The sequence below is a fragment of the Mauremys reevesii genome, linkage group 6, assembly GCF_016161935.1.
Source record: "Mauremys reevesii isolate NIE-2019 linkage group 6, ASM1616193v1, whole genome shotgun sequence".
In the NCBI taxonomy this organism is placed as follows: Eukaryota; Metazoa; Chordata; order Testudines; family Geoemydidae; genus Mauremys; species Mauremys reevesii.
In genome coordinates this window covers 122,776,391-122,794,354 of record NC_052628.1, presented here as the reverse complement: position 1 = coordinate 122,794,354, position 17,964 = coordinate 122,776,391, and the positions used below count along the sequence as shown (strand labels likewise).

At 45.7% G+C, this 17,964-nt stretch overlaps 1 protein-coding gene across 5 annotated transcripts in view; it reads right to left on the bottom strand.

Annotated features, from left to right (window-relative positions):
- Positions 1–17,964, bottom strand: part of ABCA1 (ATP binding cassette subfamily A member 1) — a 140,436-nt gene that overhangs the window by 96,574 nt on the left and 25,898 nt on the right. For all 5 annotated transcript variants that reach the window (XM_039544424.1, XM_039544425.1, XM_039544426.1 and 2 more), the window contains 3 exons: positions 15,600–15,693; positions 10,138–10,279; positions 8,720–8,838 (listed from right to left, as the gene is read on the bottom strand). In XM_039544424.1, the coding sequence (XP_039400358.1) occupies positions 8,720–8,838; positions 10,138–10,279; positions 15,600–15,693 (355 nt within the window). The remainder of the gene's footprint in view (positions 1–8,719; positions 8,839–10,137; positions 10,280–15,599; positions 15,694–17,964) is intronic.

The following is a 17,964-nucleotide window of genomic DNA, read 5'->3' as shown; positions in this document are numbered from 1 at the left end:
ACTGCTAGATGGTCATCAGTTTTGTAAGCCTAATCATTAGAACACCTAAAGCTTTTTTTGTGTTTGTTTTTTGGGGGGAGGGGGGTAATTCTTCTTTAAATCCAAAGAAATATTAAACATTTGAAAAATTTGGGCAAGTATCTAGCCTGCCAAAGGATATAACATCTCTCTGCTTTCACACTCTCAGAAGGTGTGCAGTTCTGGTCTGTTTTCAAGTCTCATTGAATCCACCTGGTTTATCATTTAATTGTCTACTTATATACCTCTTCAATCAGTGCATTATTTAGAAGTTGAAGTCATTCCATGTGTGGTGCCAAAGCAGAACCGAGACGTGAACTACTCAGAAAGCATAACAAGTCCCTCCATCCCCATATTAAGTACTGGAATTTTGGCATGTGGATATAGGACACTTGTTTTCTACCCTGAGAAAATAAACAACAAATAATAAGCTGTCTCTACTACAAACCAACCACTTGCCTCATCTCCATTTTTTATTCAAATTTACTGGGCCAATTTTTATCAAGCTATTATAAAACTGGCCTGATGAGATGAAGTTCTGAGCATCCTCATTGCCGGCTAAAGTATGGGGATTGTGGGCACGAAGCACCTTGCAGGATTGAGCCTCGGATGCTGCTGTGTGGCAGTTTTATGATCAGGTTGCCAGCTTGCTTCCTGAGCCAGTGGAGGTTAGGCCCACCCTTGTTCTAAATCGGACCAGTTTTTGTGGGGTCTGGAAGGAGTCAGATCCAACCCTTCCGTTAGCCAGTGGGTCACCACAAAATGTGACCTCTGAAGCAAGTGGGTAGAAGATGGAGAAAAGTGAGATGCTAAAGGAACCTCCACTTCCAAAAACAATCAAAAACTGCTCTTTTGGACAGTATTGAGAATACAGGAAGGCACTAATGTAGACCGCAGGAGACCTGGCTTCATTTTCTGCCTCTGCCACAGTCATACTGTGACACCTTGGGCAAATCCCTTCCTCTGTCTATGCTTTAGTTCTCCCCCTGCAAAATGAAGAAAATAGTATTTCCCTTGTCTATTTACATTTTAAGCACTTTGGGGGTAGGGACTGTCACATGCAGCACCTCACACAATGGGGCACTGATCTCAGTAGAGGCCTCTGGCTGCTACTGTAATATTACTAAGTAATGTTAATTGAGCAAGTGATTCCATATGGAAAGGGGAGGGCAAGACTTTAAGGGCAGTCCATGCTGAAACCTTGTCTGGCAAGTTGCAGCTCACAATGAAAGCCTGAGGTATAAGTACAACTTGAGAGGGATATTTCTGTAGGTCTGTCTGTTTCATTGCCCTGTTGTTTTTGTAAGAAGTTAACAGAATACGTAGTGAAAAAGCAGACTGTCATTCTGGTGTCCCTAGAACGTGGAAGCCATGAGTTGACTATCAACTGCTGACTGATTTGCAGCTGTGTGATTCCTAGAAATTAAGAGGGAATTTGGCCAAGTGTTACCCTCTGATTTTTAGTAACACTGCAAGATAGTAACACTGAGTCAAAGACCTAGTATTGCTTGTGGGGGGCTGTGTCTCAGGGCTAACTCCATAGAGTGCCTTCACACAACAATGCAATTTGCAAAAGCAGTGTGGGAATTTTTCTTGAAAGCTGCTAAACTCAAACTCCATCCCTATGAACCCTTCATTCTCACCTAAAATGCTGCTGCTGGGAGCCACACAGTCAGTATCTTAGAGCAACCACTGCAAACTGGGCTGTGTGGCTGTGTCATGCTTCTGGAGCAGGACATCATTCAGGTCTTTGACTCTTGTTCTCTGGCTCTTCTCTCAGTGCCAAAGAGTTTGCTCTGTTAGACGTATCAACAACAAAGGGGAAGGGAGAAGCTCTGCCACCTGGCTGGGGTTAGTTTTTGATTCTTGTTGACTTTTTTGTCCTAAAAGCTCCTTGGTGATTGATGGCCCACTAGCTACCAGGGACTTTAAGCAGCAGTGCTTATAGCATTTGAAAGCCTTCTGTAGCATTCAACTTTGTAATGAGACAATGTATCTGTGCAAAGAGCTTTGGCTGGGCTGTAAAATAAAGCAGTGCTATCTCCAGCAGATCACACTCGTTTCTCCCTTCCCCTGCAGCAGGGAGAGGGGGGAGGAGAGCTGCTTCCATAACTTCTGGAGAATGGGCCCAACTCTGTGAGGTGCTGAGCACCCTCAGCTCTCCCTGAGGACAAAAGGCATTTGGGTTGCAGTGTGCCTTGCAGTAGGTGCTCAGTACCTTCTAGGTTAAGTGCTAAAGCATGAGGCTGCATGCTCCAGCGGTAGCCGCAGTTCGGCTCATGCACATGTCTGGCTTTAAGATGCAAGCAGGCCCACTTCAGTAGCATTACTCACCCCCTTAAAGCTAAGCATGTGCTTAAAATGAACAGAACCCCAGTGCTTAATTACTGCCGTTGGGAGGAACAGGACAACTCCCAGCAGTAAGCACAACCCCAGGAGCTAGTGGTGGTAGGAATGGAGCCTCAGGCTAGGAAGAGAGAAACAGACCAATGGCAGTCAGTGTAAGGGTTTGGTTGCTCTAAATAAGTCTGGATTAAAAAAATCTGAAGGGAAGATGTGGACAGGGGAAAAGGAAGAGAACGATCACAACCACCGGTAACTAGCCTTCCCCATCCCTCACTCTAGGGGCATTTCCCTCCTCCCCCAGTACGTGAGCCCTGGGCACGAAGGCTCTTTCAGATCAATGATGATATAACTGACCCACTTTGCTCACTTCTTGTGAGGTCCAAAGTCAAAGGACTCTGGCAAATGCTGATTCAATAACTGATATAAGCTCCCAGATTTAGATAAAGACGGCATTAGCAATGCCAAAACCACACCAAGGTGCACTTCACAGAGCAAACAGAAAAGAGGCAGGGCTTCTTTTTTTAAAAAAACCTGAAGGTTATTATATGGATTTAGGGCCTATGCCAAAACCCAGCAGATGCAAAGGCAAGCCCCTCTCCCGCTCCCAATGATTTCAATTGGCATTGCATCGGACCATTTTTGGAGTGGGGAGGGTAATACAGGACTTTTAAATAATTAACTTTGTGTTGCCTCAGTGGGCAACAGGCGCAGCTACTACTGATGTTTGAGAGCAGTCCCAGGCTCCCTTTCTCCTGCTGACCCCAGCCTTCAAGACAAAAGATAGGGCAGATTAAATATGGTGCCATCTCTCTCTCTCTCTCTCTCTCTCTCACACACACACACACTTTTGTTTCTGGCATTCACAGGATGACACCTGGGGAGGGATAGCTCAGTGGTTTGAGCATTGGCCTGCTAAACCCAGGGTTGTGAGTTCAATCCTTGAGGAGGCCACTTAGGGATCTGGGGCAAAAATTGGTCCTGCTAGTGAAGGCAGGGGGCTGGACTCAATGACCTTTCAGGGTCCCTTCCAGTTCTAGGAGATTGGTATATCTCCAATTATTACCTTTATTACTCCCGACTCAGAGTGTCTTTTCAGCAAGATAAAGTTGAACAGCTGCTGAAAAAGATGCAACAGCTACTAGAAGTGCAGTGCTGAGCACCTGCTTTACATGAAGAAGGCTCTGAGGCAGTGGCTGTGCTGATTGAGTCCTGCATATTGCTATGAGCTGAGAGGGGTCAGCCAGGGTCAGATGCAACCTCTGGACTCTGCCCTGCCTTTGGCTGGTGCAGACACAGCTTGTGCTGAATGGAAGGGGCACAGTTGCACAAGAGGAGGAAAGCTGCCTGGATTATCTGTGGATATCTGACACCCAATGAAACACAGATGGCCCATGTGCTCTGGAAAGCGAGGACATGCTCTAGTTATTAGTGCGAGATAGCAAGAGAGCCCTGCTTGGCAAGCTGAGTAGAACCAAAATGCTGTATGACCCCTTTCTATATCTGCCTACTCCCTCCCTTTAACCATCTTGTCTATTTCCTAAAAACACCCCAAATCCTGCCAAGAACCAACAAAATGCCTTTACCAGGTCGAGCACTTGATGCTTATATGTGAGATGCAACCAGCAGAGAGCCAGAATTTCTGCTGTTTAGTCTGTTAGGATTGGCCTGAGCTCCATGGGCAGCTCTCATTTGTCCTTCTCTCTGACAAGTTTCATGCCATAAATGTAAAAATCCTTAATGAGCTTCTATGTTTTGCAGACAAGTGATAACCAACATCTCTTTGCACTCCCCAGAGTCTTAGGTTTTGGCTCCGTGCCAGCAGCTGAGCCAGGAAAAGAGACGCATGAGGAAGAATGGGCCACAGGAAACAGCCACAAGTGCTTGCAGCATTTGTTCTGATGCGCTGCAAGAGGGCAGAAGACACGAGGGCCAGGTTTTGCCTCAGCTACACCACTGTAAATCCTCCAGAACTCCACAACCTAAGTGGAGTTCTGGTGTATTTACTTAGGTGTAACATGAAACAAATATCAAAATGATCCTGGGGAAACCACCACACAACACTCATGAGGACTGTTTTTCCTTTTCAGCCAGTACCCCGTTACCCTGCCATGCCATTTCACAGCAGTGGCTATCTCCTCTTTACACTAAGACAAGCAGATCTTGCAGACTTAAGGTGTGTCCCCTTCGGAAAACAGCAACACAGAGAGGGAACATACCTATGGAGCCTGCTCCTCCTCTCTCTTAGACCAAGCATACACTGAAGTCAGTGGAGTTACACTGGTAGAAATCCAGTGTGTAACAAAGCAGAGGAAAGCTGGTCCAGTTGTAAAACCCAGGTTCAGTTCCCTGATCTGCCACAGATTTCCTGTGTAATCTTGGGCATGTCACTTTCTCTCTGTGCCCCAGCTGTAAAAGGGATATTACAGCACTTCCTTATCTCACAGGCATGTTGTGTGGCAATTTAAGATTGTGTGGTGCTCACACACAACAGTACAGAGGGCCATGTTAGTACAAGAGATAGAGGCAGATCCATACTGATTACCTTTTAATTCAAGGGGCTGGAAGAAGAAAATAACCTTAAATAGTTCCTTATGGGGGGAGGAGGGATGAATTAAGTAGGTCATCTTTTTTTCCTTGATAAGCTGCGACCTCACCCCTTTCCTACAACTGACATAAAAACCTTTATGATGCAATATTGCCTCATACTAGGTATTTGTCCAGCACCTCGCACAATGGGGCCCAGAGCTGGCTCAGGCCTTTAATTACTATGGTAAGTGTTAATCATTCATAATAAACTAGGGCTAGTTAAAATGCTAAGTATTTTCATTTCTTTCTCCTAAAAGTTTGCATTTTTTCCAATTTTTTTCCATGGACATGTTCAATTTATAGTAATAATCATTTTGATTCAAAAAAATTTAAACTTCAGTTTTTAGGGTTTCCCCCTTTCCCTGTTTTTAAACTAGGAAAAGAAATAGTGAACTGATCAAAAAGTGAAAAAAATTCATTTTGATTTTAAAACAAAATGTTTTATTTAGATGAAAACCTCAAATGTTAAAGTGTTCTGCATGTTTTCCATGCAAAAAGGCCAGTTTTTCCACTAATAAAAGCTCTGAAATTTTTTGATCAATAATAATAAATAAAACCCAACAAATTTCTAACAATAAGCTTTGATCAAAACAGAGTCAGTAAACCCCATTGAAGATGACAATGGTGGGTGGCTGGGATGGGTAGGGCACCCGCTATATCCCTCATCCTCCTCTTGGTCCTGTAAGAAATAGTCATCCATGTCAGAAAACTGAAAGATCTTTTATTGTATGTGGCTGGAGAAAGGGTCAGGCCCAGGAGGGGCTGACAGGGAACTTCCAGACTTGTTTTAATGAAGAGTTTGTAAGTGAGTGTAACATGGAAGGAACAATCGGGCTTTATTCTCTTTGCCACACCAACAACAGAGGGACTGTCATGTTCAAAACATGCAGAATCACGGCTAATCTGTTGGGTGCTTTACTTACACAGTTGAATTGGTTGATTTCTTTCCATGTAGTTTATCATAGAAAGAAGGTCTTTACTGTGTTTGCTTGAGCCTTGTTTTTGCAATAAATTCACCAAGCATTATAATCACACAGCAGGAGCATCCTTGCTTGGACTTGTACTGACAGAGCTCCTCTATGCAAGACACTCATGAGGATAACCCCTCCCTCTGGCCTTCCCAGCAGCCTCTAGTTCACCTTTGTGTCAAGTTTCCCTACACAAAATATATCAAAGCACACCCTCTGGGCATGGTTTTGGCAAGTACTATTCTTCCCAATTAGGACACTGCTTGCTTCAGCACCATCTGAAGGCAACAGGAGTTCAGCCATTGATTTTCAAGGGGGACAAGACATACCAGTAAAATGTAGACAAGATTTTTCCAAAATTGACTAGTGATTTTATGTGCCTCAAATTTTCAGTCACCAACTTGAGACACCTTAAAAGGGGACTGATGTTCAGAAAGTGCTAAGCACTCACCCTCTGGAAAAATCAGGCTCCTTTAAGGGGTCTCAAGTTGGGCACCCAAAAATGGAAGCCTCCAAAAATCACTTTAGAAAATCTCAGGCTTAGTTTCTCTCCATGCACACGTGTGTCGGATGAGGGCATAGACTCACTCTGCAGGAGGCATTGGGCCGTTGTCAAAAGCAGCTGTCTTGAACATACCTGGGGCATGAAGATTTGGGACCCCCTAGTTAGTGTGGCAGGGGTGGGAAGAAGCAGGGAGTGTGTGTTTCTCCTTCTGAGCAAGCAAATCAAGCCGCTTCCTTGTGCTCTAGAGACCTGGTGGATTTTGGGGGCAAGACAATGACCCTATTGGTCAGCCCCCAAAGGAGGAAAAAGGGGAAGCAGCCATTTAGGGCCCCTAAAAACCCAAGGCAGGGGCACCAAGCCTGACAGGGAGGGGTTTCAACAACTGGTGCCCCAAAGACAAAGGTAAAGCAAAAGGGTGCAGACATGGCCCATGACAGAAGGGAAGGAAACAAGCTGGAAATGTTGTAGGCCTAGGCTGGTGTTTGTTGGTCTGCTTAGAGCCCTGATCTGGGGTGTTTTGAATCTCTAAATGAACCTTGTGCACAGTTCTACTCTAGTCACCCACCCCACCCCAGATATATTAGTGGATCTGTCGAGTCCTAATACATACCCACTTGTCTGAGAGCTCCAGGATGTGAAATGAAGTAAAGAAACAAGCCCTGCTCCAAAGAGTATATAATCTAACTCTGACATGATAAACTACTTGCAGTGCTTCAAGTGAAGTTGTTGCAGGACAGGGACCTAAACAAGAATCATGAATGGACACCAAATAGTGCATGTGGGAGAAATGTCACAGTAATAAAATCATGCGGTTCCTCATTAAGACCCAAATTCTGCAAAGCACTTAAGCATGTGCTTAACTTTACACATGTACTTAAATCCCACTGACTTCAGCAGGACTCCACACGGGTGCAGGAGCCTGGCTGTGCAGAGGCAGTTGAAAGATCAAGGCCTAGAGGCATGTCCACAACTTGATGCTTCCATTTGTTTTTAGAAGGTTACTTCTTTTTAAACCAACCCCCGCCCCCCATCACCATTTCTAATAGGAGAGGCAGAACATAGGCAGTATATGAAAAATAAACTATAGAATAAATATTTATTCCGTTAAAAGGGAGTACGCAACTCTTAATAAAGGCTGCCCAATTAGATGGCATTTACACTGACAAGAGGAAGGATGTTACTAGCCAGGGATGTGTGAAACTCTGCTCCAGTTCCCTGCTCTGCCATAGCCTTCGGTGTGACCCTGGGAAAGTCCCTTGACCTCTCTGTGCCTTGGTTCCCCATCTGAGAAAGGGGAAAATACCACTTCCCTCCCCCATCAGTGTGTTGTGAGGAGAAATATATGAAACACTATAAGGCATTCAGATACTACAGCAATGGAGGGCACACAAGTACCTAAGACTGATCAGTTTCCAAAACAAAATGCCATCTAACTCCTTCTAGACTACATCAAATAATTAAGTGCCCTCAATACACATTAGAAGGAAAGTCGGGTAATTAATTTTAGATAATATCTGCTTTGATTTAGCATGCTACGACTCAGCTTCAGCTGTTTCATACCCAAGTTCTTTTGTATCTTTGATTTGTTGTTTGGTTTTTTCCCTGCCAGTGCCAGCTGTATTGGAAACGTGCTTTGCTATTTTGTCATTTGCCTTTGAAATCACTAACAAACTTGTATGTTCCAAAAATGCATGCAACGGGCTACAACATTGGCAGTTTCTCAAATGAGGCTCACTTCAGCTCTAGGAAGAGGCAATTTTACATTAAAAACAGCTGTTGCAGTTGGCTGCCGTAGGCCAGAAAGAAAGACAGAGAGCACAGAACACTCATCCTGGAGAAACACATGTATTAATCATAGAATTCAAGATCAGAAGGGACCATTATGATCATCTAGTCTGACCTCCTGCAAGATGCAGGCCACATAAGCCGATCCACCCACTCCTGAACTAATTCTCTCCCTTGACTCTGCTGTTGAATGCTCCAAATCATGATTTAAAGACTTCAAGTAGCAGATAATCCACCAGCAAGCGACCCCTGCCCCATGCTTCGGAGGAAGGCGAAAAACCTCCAGGGCCACTGCCAATCTACCCTGGAGAAAAATTCCTTCCCGACCCCAAATATGGCGATCAGCTGAACCCCGAGCATGTGATGGGATCTGATGAGCAATTACAATGAACATACACTATGCCCTTTCCACCCATTGCAAAAATAAACAACATAAGTTTTCAAAAGTGCCAGCTAACAGCAGCAGCAAACTCTGCTGCCAAATGTACAAGGTTTTTCCCCATTGAGTTACCTGAGCCAGAGTTCCCAAGCTTCTGCAGTTTTGCCAGGAGTTTCTGAGCATCCTTTAAGCTGCTGTCCTTCTGGCTGTACAAGAGCAACCTCTTGGCATCAGAGAACAAGCGGGAAATGCTGCAGGACAGGGATGGAAAAGCAGACAATGCAATCATTAGCCTGGTGGTGCTGTCTGCACCAACTTCCACAGGCTCAGGTTTATGTCTCAGTTTGTTTATATTCAAAGACAACCCTCTCCTGTACTGTGAAACCTTTGTTAAGAGACCTCCAGGGGACAAAGTGAGGAAGCCTAAATAAAAGTGGCCTGTAATGAAAGATTAAAAAAAAAAAAAAAAAGCACACTGGGACCCTTCAAGTTATTTGAAAGCAGTTATTTAAGATGAGGGGGATGTGAGGTGCTTCTGGTAGGTTTGTCTGTTTTTTTCTGCTAGGATAAAACAGTTAGCTGTTTGTAAACACACTGCTTATAGAGCACCTCGACAAATACATCCCCTTTTCTTTACAATTCTTTTCCAGGTAGACAAAGTCAACTGACCCTGAACTCCGATTGTTCTGTGATTATAACCGTGATCTTAGGGACAGATTAGGGCTGACCATCCCGTGGGCACAGTGAGATGGTAAGGGAATGGCACAAGGATGCCAACCACAGCTGGAGTCCCTGCTCTCAGCAGAGCACAACTGCCTTGGCATGTCATCGCACTGTGGGAGCAATGCAGAGTCACACCAACCCCTAACACAGGGCTGTAGTCGAAAGCTATTCATGTTACAGACACAGCACATTGTACGTACAGTCTGTATTCTCCTTGGTGACTAGCAGAAGGCATATGCTCCTCCATCTCACTCACTCACTCTCATTGCTCAGGAGTCCATAGTGGCCATTGTTCCAGACCACCACTATTGTTCCTGCCCTTACTCATACAAGATGCAACAGCTTTGATGGGGTTTTAGCGCCTTTGTTACAAAAGGCCACACCCTGTCCATAACCTGGCATCTCCCAAACTAAACAGCTTCTCAGTCAAGGAATAGGCCTGACTCCTCTCTATAGGCCAAATTCTACCTCTGTTTATATTCATTCCTTACTCAGGCAAAACTCCTTATTTTACTGGGAGCTCTGCCTGAGTAAATACGAGGGAGGACGGCAGGATTTTCTCCTATACATTATACTGGGTTTGCACAATCGTTTGCTATCTATAACAGGACTTGCTGTGTACTGCAGCCATAGGTTCTTTGTATGGTTCCTTCAAAGTCCAGCTGCGGGAAAGCACCACCACAGAACACAGCACTTGGTGGTGACTAAAGTAACTTAGCCCTTAATTCCAATCTAACCACCAGCTGCTATTCCCACAACTCTCATCTTACTCTTGACTGGCTGTCCCCTGAGAACGGTCACAAGGAAAAGCAAGATCTTGTACTTACATAGACCTGTTGAAGTTTCCAACGACACCTGGGGATTCCCCGGGCGTTGGGTAGCGGAAGCAAGGGTTGTTGGCATTACAGATAATCCCTTGGAGCCAGGGCAAGGTTCCCGCTGAAGGCATTGCCTTGTTTGGAAAGTGACCTAGAACAGAGGGGCAAATGTTAGGAAAGGTTACACCTTTATTCGCAAAATTGGAAAATGGGAGAGATGTGTGACAGTGTAGGGTCCAATCCGTGCTCATTATGTACGGTTACCTCTTACTGAAGTCAACAATACATCAACCCCAAGCATTTAGAGGTCAGGAGTCCAGCCCCCCAAACTTATGAGATTTTAAAAATAATAAATATGGGACTCCTTTTCTTTGCTTTCAGCTGTGAGCCTTTTGAGGGCATTTGGGTTATGTTTTCAAGCTTCTCTCCCATAAGGGCTAGAAACGTTTTTTTGATTGAAAGTGGAAATTCTCACTTAATCACAGGATTCCAGGAGCTGGGGCTTCCAGAAAAAAAACCCCACCAAAAATATGGCTCACACTTAAATAAATAAATAAATAATAGAGAGTTGGCAACACTGAATTGACAGGAGATTGGAGTGAACAAGGAATGAAAGACCTGGCTCCATATTTGGAGCTAGAATGTTCTCCAAATTCCCTCCTCACCAATCCCTGGTTTCTCATGTCCTAGCAGATGCTTTAAACACAGAGAGAGCAGTCTGAGAGGGAAGAAAATCTCACAGGGTAAATTCTCCCTTCAGATGCATGGATGAGCAGAGCAGCTTCCTTTGCAGGCTAGAAAATAGCAGCCACTGCTGCAGGCAGGCAGCCAGAAGGGGTGAGAAGCAGGGTCTGCGCTTTGTGCAGGGGAAGAGAGCAAAACTGCTCCCTTCCCCTCGGCAAAAGTAGATTCTTGGGCTGTTCCCTACAGTAGGAACTAGATGCAGACTAACTTCTTCAGGCTCCCCAGTCAGCCCTGGCTCCCTCCACCTTTCAAGCTGCCCCTGGGTCCCTCCTACCCCTTGTTTCTGCCATGTCTGAGGTAAAGACTCCTCCCTGCCCTCATCCATCACTCCAGGCATGCCATGCAGGGAAATAAGTGACACTCTCTACACAAAAAGAACAGGAGTACTTGTGGTACCTTAGAGACTAACAAATTTATTTGAGCATAAGCTTTCGTGGGCTACAGCCCACTTCATCGGATGCATGCAGTGGAAAATACAGTAGGAAGATACATATATACACACACACACACACCAGGGCCGGCTCCAGACCCCAGCGCGCCAAGCGTGTGCTTGGGGCGGCATTTTGCCGGGAGGGCGGCAGGCGGCTCGGGTGGACCTCCCGCAGGCGTGCCTGCGGAGGGTTCGCTGGTCCCGTGGCTCAGGTGGACCTCCCGCAGGCATGCCTGTGGATGCTCCACCGGAGCCGCAGGACCAGCGGACCTCCCGCAGGCACGTCTGCAAGAGGTCCCCCGGAGCCGCGGGACCCGCAACCCGCAGCGCGCCCCCTGCGGCATGCCGCCGTGCTTGGGGCGGCCAAATTCCTAGAGCCGCCCCTGACACACACACACACACACACACACACCAATGGGTGTTACCAAACACACTATAACAAGAGTGATCAGTTAAGCTATTACCAGCAGGAGAGAAAAAAACTTTTTGTAGTCGTAATCAAAATGGCCCATTTCCAGCAATTAACAAGAAGATGTGAGGAACTGTAGGGTGCGGGGTGGAATAAACATGGGGAAATAGTTTTACTTTGTGTAATGGCCCATCCACTCCCAGTCTTTATTCAAGACTAATTTAATGGTGTCCAATTTGCAAATTAATTCCAATTCAACAGTCTCTCATTGGAGTCTGTTATTTCCCCCCCACCCAGTTCCTCACACTTATTTTGCTCTGACTTCCATTTCAGATTAAGGAAATTAGCAAAGAAAGAACCAATGCGAAGTCCATGAGGATTGTGATTCACTCTGTTGCATTCTGCATGTGAACCAAAACACAAAGCAAGCAGGCATCCTCTACATTTAGAAGTGTGGCATACAGAATCCAGCATTCCCCTTCAGTGACATAGTTGCAAACACTGATCTTCTTTTTCAGTAATGTTTAAAGTAATGCAGATTTTTTCTAAGCACATGTTTTGAAATCCTGAGGACGTAGATTTAAAAAAAAAGTAAGCTTCCACAAGCTAAAGACCGCAATCTCACCACAGAGCTACATTTGCAATGGTCTGTTTGGCTTGACTGGTGGAAGTCATAACAATCACTTATATAAGGGGAAACAAATCTTGCTGACTATATCGGATAAGAGCGCTTCAGCCAGTCGAGGCTGTTAAAAATTATCAAAATCCTGAATGGCAAAGGCTTAGCCTAATATGTGACTCAACCCTTGGTTACATTCTTGTCCTTTTCAGATAAGATTAGATAATGACAATTTTTGTTTTTAACCATGCTCGGCACAATAAAATATTTAATATCTCACACTTTCAAAGTGTCTTCACATTGCCTAGTTACTATTATAATTTGTAACTGTCTGCAAGTCATTTCATACACCGTACAGGATCACCACTGCAGATAACAACTCTGTTCCTCTAAAGACATATGCAGAGTTGCCACAGAGTTCACTGTGACCCGATTTCAAGGTTTCTCTCTATAGCCGGGCTCCCGATTCCACAAGAGACAACATTCCACTTTACAAGACTCATCCATGTCTGTTTGCAAATGAGTGAATGTTCAATGAAACTGAACTGCACTAGAGAGGCTTAAAAGAAAGAATCCAGTTACTTATTCTCGGAAGCTATAAAATGAAAGGAAAGATGTTAACTCAAAGAGTTAATTCAAAGTTGTCGGATGCCACGCCACACTTCCTGCTAAAAGCCTCAAAAAATAAAATGTTATTAAATAAAAGGGAAGGATTCCATATCAGACAATGGTTGATTAAAATTCAGCTCCTGACAGAGGTGTTAAAGGCAAGGATTTAGGGCAGTATATGCAAATTTGAGTGCAAGTCTGAACAGGGAAAATACCTCTGGCTTTCAGGCTACACACAGGGCCAGATCTTCAGTTGGTGTAAATGGGCATCAGTTGAGCTACATTGATTTACACCAACTGAGACTCTGGCTGACTGAGCCCATCTGCTTTCCCTGAGTTTCAGATGCCCTAATGCCGTTGTCTCCACTAACACCATCCTAAGGCTCTGTAAGGAAAGACCATAGGAATGTCTCAAGGAGTACAAAAGCATGAAATTTCACCCAGGGAAACTTTCGGTGCCTGCCAAGCATTAAAGACAGCAAAAGGCTAGTTAGGCAAAAAAAGAAAACCCACAAGGCTGAGTATGTCCAGAGTTTGCTGGATAATGGAAAACTGCAAACATCAGCACTTCAGCTTTGCTGGAAGCCAGATTGTGAATACAGTATTTCTCTGTGAAGGGATTCCCAGCTGGCTTGAAGCTCTACCAGGCAGCATTCTGTATAGCAGGCACTCGTGTGGGAATATTGTGTTAATGCAGCAAAGCTGCTTTCATAATAATCCATTGTTATATTGCATTTTAAAAGCCAAACACTTGGTTCTCCCCTGTGCGTTCTGTGGAGAGCAAAATTCTCTTAACTTGGGCATTAGGCCTAACCTAGGAGTAAGCAGGTAAAGGAAAGAAACAAGGAGCCCTTCCCCAGACAGCTGACTGCTGCCGAGAGGAGGTTATCATAAAAATACTGGGCACATTGCTGACCAGCAAATCAGGCTCACTAAACAGGGAGCATCCCAGAGGGCCGAAGGGGTCACTGGAACTAAAAAGGGAGGACAGCATGCCTTTTAAAGAGGCAAGAGGAAGCTAAGAGGACTACTCTATGTCCATAGATGATCTAAAAAGACAATGCAAACCTGTTTTCCCCAGACAAAAAGCTGTGTGTGATTCAAGATGGGAAGCAATGCCCCTAAAATAAGCTGATTCTATCGCAGTCTGCTGAGTTAACATAGTCCCTGGTGTTTTTATATTCTTTAATATGTATATTGCCATAGCCCTAGCCCTGGCTGAGATCAGGGCCCACTGTTCTGGTCGCAGTACAGTCACATATAAAACTGCCCCCCTGCCCTAGAGATCTTATCTAACTAGACAAGACAGCCAGCTGGTGGGAGGGCAAACAGAGGCAGAGGGGAAGTGACTTGCCCAGGATCACACGGCAGGAAAGCAGCAGAGCTAGAAACAGAACCCAGGTTTCCAGATTCCACATCCTGTGCCCTTCCCACTGGACCACACTGTCTTTATCTTTCCCATACTCTCGCTGGAAGTCGCACTGTCCCCTTTCCCAACAGGCTGGCACAGACAGTGTTCTGAATGCTTCGTGGGGAAGATTGTTCTGCTTGTGTCAGCAAGCTTGCAAGGAAGTGCTCAGCCCTGCAAGCTCTTCCGTATGAACTGCCTGCAGACTCTGCAGTCAGCAGGGTGCCGAGTGACACAGAGTGACATCCTTGTGGAGCAGCAGAGTCCAACTGCCGACATCTGCCATTTGAGAGAGGGGCAGGTGAAAGTCCCATCTGTGGGGGGACTCAGTTACAGCACAGCAGTGCCCTCACACAATCTGAGTCAGTCTGTGGCCCGAGGAGACAGCCATGTTTTCAGCATGCCCCTGAGCATCTGTGCTACAGCACACTGCAGGCCTTTATACTGCTTAGGGACATGGTTAACACCTGGGCTATACCAGCTGTCAGTCATGCTAGGGCACTGCCATATTACAACTGGTAACCCAGGTTAGTATTCTCTGTCACGTAGCAGGAGCCAGACTGCTTAAAGCCACTCCAGACACACGCTGCTCTGAATGTGGCTCTCTTCTAGGTCTAATTTTTGTTGAAGGAAGGAAGACTCACCAACCAAGGATGGAGAATAAGGCTGAGGTGCTTTCCAGAGGATTCCCACAAGCTAGATTAGGGTTCAGCAACCTTTGGCAAAAGCCCCCTGGTGGGCCGGGCTGTTTACTTGTTGTGTTCGCAGGTTCAGCCGATCGCTGCTCCAGGCCAATGGGGGCTGTGGGAAGCCGCGCGGACCGAGGGATGTGCTGGTTGCTGCTTCCTGCAGCCCCCATTGGCCTGGAGCGGCGAACCACGGCCAGTGGGAGCTGCAATTGGCTGAACCTGTGGACGCGGCAGGTAAACAAACTGGCCCGGCCCGCCAGGGGGAGTACCCTGGCGAGCCACATGCCAAAGGTTGCCAATCCCTGTGCTAGATGTTTTCATACAGCACCTGCTTAGGCCGACATAATATAAATGCCAAATGCGCCCAAGAGAAGCAGCAGCTAGGTACAATGCTGGAGCAACAGGCCACCCCCAAGATCCTCTTTGGTGGCAGTTGGAGGGGGAAGGAAAGGTGTTGGTAAACAGCTCTGATTAAGATTTGATCACAGTGTGTCAAACTGCATTCCCTCCAAGCCATGAAACAATCAGCCACCCTTGGTACAGAAGCCTCATTTGTTACTTACATTCATGTTGTTCGTAGGGTGGATATGAAAGGCGTACGGAGATCAGTATGAAGAAGATAAAGAGAGGCCAAGCAACTTCAATCAGCAGCTGAAACTGGAAAGAAAAGAGACAAGAAGTATTAGGATTTCATATTGAAAATACTAAGGGAGCTGAGATCACCATACAATCCATGTATAAGTCAGTAAAAATATTGTAAGCTTCACACTGGCTCTCTGCCTAGGTGCTCTTAAAGAGTCAGTGGCTACTCTGTTATGGATTTCAAGAGCCTTTTGGGGTTGTAAAGTGCCACTTACACTGACTATGCAAAACATACCGTAGAGGGCTTACTTCTGGTTGGTTTTCATTCTTGTTAACTTCAGTCTGATGGGTGAAAAAATGATGCTTACCCTCAATGCATCTCACAGCCAGCTAGCTGAAACTTTGGCCTCCTATGTTAGGGATAGCTGAGAAGTGGAGTCCCCCCCGCCGCAGCCCTAACCAGGGACTCAGTTCCAGCTGTTAGTTACAGTGGGGTGTATCTGGAATAACACCACTGATGGCACACATTAGGGCACACCTGATCCCAGATGGTTGTTTTCAGTCTACAAATTATTTATACCTTGTTCATCCCTACAGGCCCCCAGGAGACTGGGGGCCCATTGTGCTAGACACTGTACATACGTAACCATACACCTCCTGGGTGTGGTGCTCTGTCCCATCTAGTGGCACCGAGACCACTTAGAGACAGAAAAAAATGAGTCTGCTCTACAGCCTTAGCTAAACAGGCAGCTGGCTTTTAGCTCATGCAGCAGAGACTCATGAACTAAGCTCCAGAGGTCCCAGGTTCGATCCCGCCTGAAGACGATCTGGGTCTGGCAGCGTTACACATACACATAGTGAGACAGTTCTTGATGCAAAGAGCTTGCAACAATCTACATGGACCAGACAAAGGGTGGGAGAAGAGTATTATCCCTATAGTGTTATCTGGATGGGGGACTGAAGTACAGAGACATTGAGTGAATTACCCAAGGTCATGCAGAATGTCTGTACTGGAGCCAGAAATTGAACCTAGAGTGTCTTGTGTCCCTGTCTAGTTCCTTCCTCCCTAAGTTTTGCTGCCCAGAAAGCTTGCCTACACAAGCTAGCCCTAAGGTAAGATCAAAACTACAAATTTGAACTTGTTCTCCTTTTGCATTTTTCAAATGTCTCCCACTTTTACACCAAACATGGAGATTGTTTGTTGGCTCAGGCCTTACCCCTCACTTAAAACCCTCAAGCAAGATTTCAGTTCTGTCCTTACACATGCGCACAGGTCAGTGGGACAAGTAGGGCTGGCTCCAGGCACCAGCTGACCAAGCATGTGCTTGAGGCGGTACCTTGGGGTGGGGTGGTGCTCGGGTTTTGTTTTTTGTTTGTTTTTGGTTCCCTTTACAAACGTGGGTAAATAACCCCATCTTTACACATGAAGACAGAGGCACAAGGTCACACAAGAAGTCTAGACTGGAACCCAGGACTACGCGATAACTACAGATGATGTTGCCTCCCGTGGAATGCAGATAGCAATAAAAAGCTTCTAAACACACGTCCTCAGCTCCAGTCCAGAATCAGTCAGGGACATAATTGCCATGCACACTCCCAGCATTGGTCTAACTCTGCTCCCACTGAAATCAGTGGGCGTTTTAGCATTGTTGGACAACGTAGCTCCTCTGATTTACACCAGCAGAGGATCTAACTCAATGTGAGGGGCCAGTTAGATAGTGAGATCTAGCAGCGTGTATAGGCCTGTGTACATCTGTCTGATCCTTAGCTAGCTAGCTATTTGCAGAGGAATAGAGTAGCAGGAGGAGGTGCTGAATAAGGGGAGTTGAATCAGAACAGTGCGTTTTTGCACAACTGTGACCCCTGCCCCTGGTTTTCCTTTCCTTCCCCCTGCCCTGGGAGCAGTCAGGATACTTTGTACTGGACAACTTCCAACAGCACAAAAGTAACACTTGAGTTGCACACGTCAGGCTGAGCTTTGAACCCAGCTTTTGCAATGCAGCTCAAACTCACTCCAACTTGGAAGCGAAGTTGTGATAGGAAACGTAGGCGGGTGCTGGCTCATTACAGGAGTTCTTGTGGGATGTAAAAATGATATTTAATGTGTCCACACAAACTGTTTTCTGAGTCAGATCTTTGGCTGGTATAAATCAGAAATGACTTCAATGAGCCTATGCTCATTTACACTAACCTCTAACACAGATACAAACAGAGAATTACCAAGCTAGCCATGAAAATGGTGTAATGGGGATCCCTTTCCTCATTTTTGTTTCTATCATGTAATATTCTTCCCCTCTTGGTATTGCCAGTCAGATCCCACAGCTGGATCATTAGCAAGATAAAGGC